At 42.5% G+C, this 6000-nt stretch overlaps 1 protein-coding gene across 3 annotated transcripts in view; it reads left to right on the top strand.

Moving 5' to 3' along the window:
• Positions 1–4799: 4799 nt before the first annotated feature.
• DTNBP1 (dystrobrevin binding protein 1) overlaps positions 4800–6000 on the top strand; it is a 74347-nt gene continuing 73146 nt past the window's right edge. The window contains exon 1 of one of the 3 annotated variants that reach the window (XM_065667289.1): positions 4800–4976. In XM_065667289.1, the coding sequence (XP_065523361.1) occupies positions 4921–4976 (56 nt within the window). In that variant the 5' untranslated portion in view covers positions 4800–4920. The remainder of the gene's footprint in view (positions 4977–6000) is intronic. The other 2 variants (XM_065667290.1, XM_065667291.1) reach the window with 2 other exon arrangements.

The following is a 6000-nucleotide window of genomic DNA, read 5'->3' as shown; positions in this document are numbered from 1 at the left end:
TTCAAGCAGCAGCAGCTTTAACTTTTTGTCTTCTGTTGCCTCACTGACAATACCAGCACTGAGGACGGGATGGTTTTGGCTCACTATATAAAAATGGCAAAAAGATAATACAGTGAAGGCAGAAAAGAGGATGCAGGGGAAGGAAAGACAGCAGGAGTCCCTGTCCTGCATTGTAAGTAGTTTTCAAGCTCTACCACCCTCAGTGGTGACAGCATAATTATTGCTCCCACATCCATGACTGAACACAGCTATGACAGAAGATTAAGAAAATATAAAGTTACACCACTGAATCTGGGTAGGTTTCAAGAAAGGAGAGGAACAGCAGCCATGTTGAGATGGTCACTCCTTTCAGCATGTGTTACCCCACTACATCCAGGCTGCCCCTAGAAATGTCTGGCCCCAGGTATGTGCTCCTATTCCTTCCCTAATATCAGATTTAGCAATTATGATCCTGCAGAAGGGATTTGTTTAGCTTCCTAACTCTGCTAAGCTACCAACTACGCTCCCCCCCCAACATTTTCCTACAGGTCAGAAAGGTAGCAATTCATCACGTATTCAGTTACCAGATATAATGTAAGTAGAGTGGGAGATGAGGACCATGGAATTTCACCATTACTTATCTCTATCACTATGATGTGCTTCCTGTCAAAGTCTCTTCCATGAAACAGTGAAACTGAAGTTAACATATGTTTTGATTATTTTGTACTCCAGTTAAGTCTCATTTATAACACACCTTTCTGGGCTCATCAATTCCAACTCCATTCTACTTTTTTTAATCACTTTCTTAGTGCAAAGTACTATACATACAAACTTTTATCTTGGACTAAGCCAATCTCCAAATTTTTCATAGATAAAATATTAAAGATAGAATTAGAAATATTTTTCATGCTGTCAGAAGGGTGGTCCATTAAAAAGTTAACATCTAAAGCAAGTCTTTGAACCTACATTAACCTGGAGATTAAGTCCCATACCTATTCTTGTGTGAACCCAACTAAGAGTATTTTTACTTGTGGGACAGAAATTATTCTTACAGTTCTCATTAGGACTGGCAATGATTACTGCCCATATCTTCTTGTGCTAGTTTCCAGAAAAAGAAAAAAAAAGAAAAACCCAAACTCAACTTTCTTTATTGAGATAAAAAGATACTCTCTATTCATATAAAACTTTCATGTCATCTGCAGAGACTTTATTGCATTGCTAAAGCCCTAAGAGTTAGTATAGGTAAGAGGAAAAACTAACTCTTATTAGGAAGCTATAAAGGTAAATTTGGAAAATGGAGCTCTTATAAGCTCCTAGTAATGGCAACGGGGCCTCAGAATAAGTGAGACTTTGACAATAAGTTTTTGTGATGTAATACTCAAATTTAGTTTCCACTTATGTCATATGACCCTGCTGAAGCTTTGGGCACATAAAAGTCTGACAGACACCAAGCTTTCTTTTTAGCATGCAGTGGAATTCCTGCAGGAAATGCTGAATCAGACCTTAATGCACACTTTCATTTTAGCCTTTATTGACTGAAATGGTAATAATAGAGCTTTGGAACTGAAGTTTATTTCCACTATTTATAGCAATGTTTAAGGTTGATATCAGTACAGAACAAGCTAGGAAAATAAAATATTTATAGAGTCCAAGAGCTATAATGTCCATTAGTCAACTTCTAGTCATATTCTACAGACCTTTATAAATCATAAATTTTCACCTAAAAGCTAAAAATAGAGATTGTTAAAACATGTTTATGGCTTAATCATAAGCTATCCCTCCTATATGTTTAATTCTCCCTACCTATCCAACTGCACAATGATGTCACAAGATTAAAGCAATTATCATACCATTTGACACAAGTTGTTTCTAGAGAGCCCTATTGACCAACACTTCAGTAAACCTCGCCTCCCCTGTGGGCACTTACTGGCCCTCACTAACCTCACCTGTGGCTTCCATCCACACCCTCTAACTATGGGCCTGGGAACCCCTCCTAAACTTAGACCTGGGCCTTCAGCCTCTGCTTGAGCCTTATTGCAGGAGTGCTGGTCTCTAGCACTGCCCCCACCTGACACCTCAAACCATCTACAACTGCACAAAAAACACAAGTTTTCGATGAGAGAAGTGGAACTTGGATTCAGATTCATTACATGTATTTCTGAAAAAGAAGCAGGGGACCTTTGCTCCCTGCTTTAACTGATGTTCAGCATTATTTTGCACCACTTGTGTTATTCTGAAAAAAATTAAAACTGGATCAATAATGAGAGTAAAAACATTTAATGAGAGCAGAATTCAGTTCCACTGGACTTTGGTGTATCTCCTAAGTTAAAGCAGGGCTGATACAGCACTTCCACTTCAAGCATTCAAAAATTACACAAAGACCAAAAAAGTTTCTACTAGCAAGGCTCTAAGGACAAAATGTAATGTATGTAATTCAGCTTCGGTAATGGAAATGCCATAGAGCTCTGACTTTTCTGGGCAAACTGGGTGATGTCCAGATCAGACCAGCAAGAATAAGTTTGGAAAGTGACTACAAGGAGGGGGGCAGAGGGGGGAAGGAACTGGTATTACTCACTCAAGAAACAAAAAAGATCAAGATCAAGCTAATCATGTGAACTGGTAACTTAAAGAGCTTGCAGAATCTCCTTCATTTTAAGTCCTTAAAAACCAGTTAAACAAACTCTACACAGCATATTTGTAATTCACACAGCCCTTGAGCACAGCATGTGCTTTCAGAAGTCTCTCCCACTCCTGTATTTCTAGGATTACTGTGACTGTTAACACTATCTCAACACATTTCTTTTCCCAAATTCTACACAGAGATGGCAATGAAATTGTAGAAGACAGCAGTCTTTGAATAGTTTCTTTTTAACTGCAAAAGAAGTACTGTAGTCTAAAAGCGTTTACTCATTGTGAATTATTAGGGCCACCATTGACATAAACATTCACAAGAAAATTAAAAATGTGCCACACAGATGAAACGCATGAAATGCGTATGTCTTCTCAAAGGAAAGGTGAAAATCAGAAGTTAAAACCCCTCCCTTGTTTTCTGAAAATTTTAAGTCCTGTAACAGGTATATTACCTAAGGCCACGTAGCACAGCCTTTGTCAGCATTTGTAATGTATGCCTGTGACTACATCAGAAAAAACTTGTTGATTCTTGTCCTTCCCCTCTTATTCTGGAGAGCTAAATATCCAGAGAACTGGAAAGTATCTACTTTCAGATACTGTTGCTAGGCCAAGGAAGAGAAAAATACCATCTAAATGTCACATGCTCTTTTACAGAACTTAATATACAGTCTGCCACAAAATGTCTTCCCAACCTCCACACAAGACAAGCCACATCAATTTCAATGCTTGGTGTGATCAACCCAATAATTTTTTCTTAGCTGTATTCAGCTTTCTATTTTTATTAAGGACAAAGAGCAATACTGGTTTTCAATAAGCCACATCAGAAACAATCTATAGCTCCCATGTTCTTCTAATATGGTGTCACTTTTCCAGTTGATTAAATGTACCTTGAACCACTCTGAGTATACTTCTGCAGTACCGGACAACACACTCGCACTCAACAATCCGCCTCTGTATACATTCCCCTTGTAACAAAATATTTCAGTGCTCACCACTTAGTATTTTTGGAACTTTTAACTAAAACTTAAGTGGTTAACAAATAAAATCTTTTGACTTTGAAATCTCAGCTGCTTTATACAAAAATGAAGTCTCAATTATATGGAAATTTAAGATTTCCGACATTCAACTAAATCCTGGGTCTGTGTTCCACAAATATTAACTGAAACCACACAGAGTAGGAGATGGTCTTCCTATTACTGTGACTATAAATAGTCATCCAGAATGACCGGCCAATTGTTCTGAAGAGGTCTTATTCCACTTAAACTGTATTGGCTAGCTGACTTGACTCGTAATAGTTATTATCTGAACAGATAGTATCTAGAAGCTTAATTAAATATTTTAACTTTTTTCTTTTTTAATTATTTATGGAGAGAGACCTTTTGTAGAGGCATGTAGGGACAGGACAAGGGGGAATGGCTTTAGACTAAAAGAGGGTAGGTTTAGATTAGATATAAGGAAGAAGTTCTTTATTGTGAGGGTGGTGAGGCCCTGCCACAGACTGCCCCGAGGAGCTGTGGCTGCCCCATCCCTGGCAGTGCTCAGTGCCAGGTTGGACAGGGCTTTGAGCAACCCGGTCTGGTGGAAGGTGTCCTTGCCTGTGGCAGGGGTGTTGGAACTAGATGATCTTCAAGGCCCCTTCCAGCCCAAACCATTCTGTGACTATTTACTGTTTGTAATAACTAACAGCCTTTTTTACTTCTTTTCCTTCGGCGGGGGTGTCATTAAGAGTCATTATTATGTACACAAGCCTGACAGTCTCCAAACAGGAAAGGGCCACAAACTACTTGCTTTGCAAGGACCCTGAAAAGTTACCATGTATCCTTTACTGCAAGAACCCAGCAATCCCAGGAGACCCAGTGTTTTTCCTTTCCACACTTTTTCAGATTCTGCCACAAAGCCCGGTTCCCCGGGCTCACTCCTACACTACTATCACTGATGTCAAAATCATTAAGGTGAGGTATCAGACCTGCCAAGGCGCTTACTGCGGTCTGTAAAAAGCCGCTCGCCGCAGCTTCTAGAATCCACGTGTTTCTTAATACCTATCCTTAACGCGTCCTGGGCTTTATACGCAGTTCTACCCAGCCTTACTCGCACCCCGAGAACGCACACCAAAAACCCTAGGTCTCAGCAACCCCAAAGAGACACTAACGCCGGAGAGGAAACACGCCCCCTCAGGCCTCCCGCCCCCGGAAGAGAGAGGGTAAACCTTCCGCTCGGCGTGAGGGCGGTCACTACCGTCATGGAGATCAGCTCCACCTCTCGCCCCGCCCCGCCGGGCCGCGGTCTCAGCCGCTGAGGCAAGTCAACACGATGCTGGAGATGCTGCGGGAGCGGCTGCTGAGCGTCCAGCAGGACCTCACCGCCGGGTGGGTGCCGCCCCGGTGGGGCCCTCGGGAGAGCGGGACAGGGACCAGCGCCCCACAGCCGGGCCGGGAGGGGAGGGGGAAGCAGGTGACTGGGAACTGGGGGAGGGCGGGGACTGGTGCGGCGGGCTGGAGGGAGGAAGAGGAGGAGATTGGGCAGGGGGGAGCCCCTGGTAGGAGCCCTTTTCTCCCAGCGCAGCTGCCCGGTGCTGGGACAGGCTGGAAATGTGGCCCCGGGATCTAGCACCCACCTCCTCACTCTGCTTTCCCTCCCTCCTCCCGCTGGGTCTTTGCAGTTCATGGCGGGGTGGTGAGCTCTGTCTCTGGTGTGGTCGTCTGCAGCCGTAGGGCGAGTTGAGGGGAGGAGGTTGCGGTCAGGGGAAGGGAAGAGGAGCTGCTGCTGTAAGAGAATGAGGAAGATGTGAATGGAGTCAGTTAACGCGCTTGATTTTTTTATGAAGCGACTGACCTTCAAGGTTTTATGGATTAACGTAATTGTTTCAAAGGGCATCACTGTGCTTTGTTTGGCGTATTGAAAAGCTTTTCTTTCCTTGAAAGATGAGTTACTGTCACTTGGAGAAAAGAAACACGGGAAAAGTGGAAGTAGCAGCCACGTTAAAAAGTAGAAAGTTAATCTTCCTATGTTGCCTCACAAGGGTATTTTAGACAGGTCCTGTATCAATGCTATTTTTAGCTTTAGTACAAGCAGGTGGTCTAGATGGGTGTTACTGGAAGTCAGTGTGTGGCTGGAGAACAAGGTCATGCATGTGCTGCAAAGCTGTTGTTCATGAGCCACAGGAGAGTGTTGTGTTGTAAACAGTTACTTTTAAAAACTGCATGGTCTTCGGCAGTATTGAGGCTGCCTTACAGTAATACCCCTATGGTACATATTTATATACAATGATGGATGTCTATCTGCTCCAGAATACTTCATAATGACTTATTTGCATTGGTGTATAAGGCTCCACATAAACTAACAGAATAAGCTACCAACCAGTCAGGTAAATTGTTTATATGTTATCTGTCT

Source organism: Lathamus discolor, chromosome 2 (assembly GCF_037157495.1).
Source record: "Lathamus discolor isolate bLatDis1 chromosome 2, bLatDis1.hap1, whole genome shotgun sequence".
NCBI lineage: Eukaryota > Metazoa > Chordata > Aves > Psittaciformes > Psittacidae > Lathamus > Lathamus discolor.
Note: the sequence above shows the minus strand (reverse complement) of the source record. Positions and strands in the feature narration are given on the sequence as shown.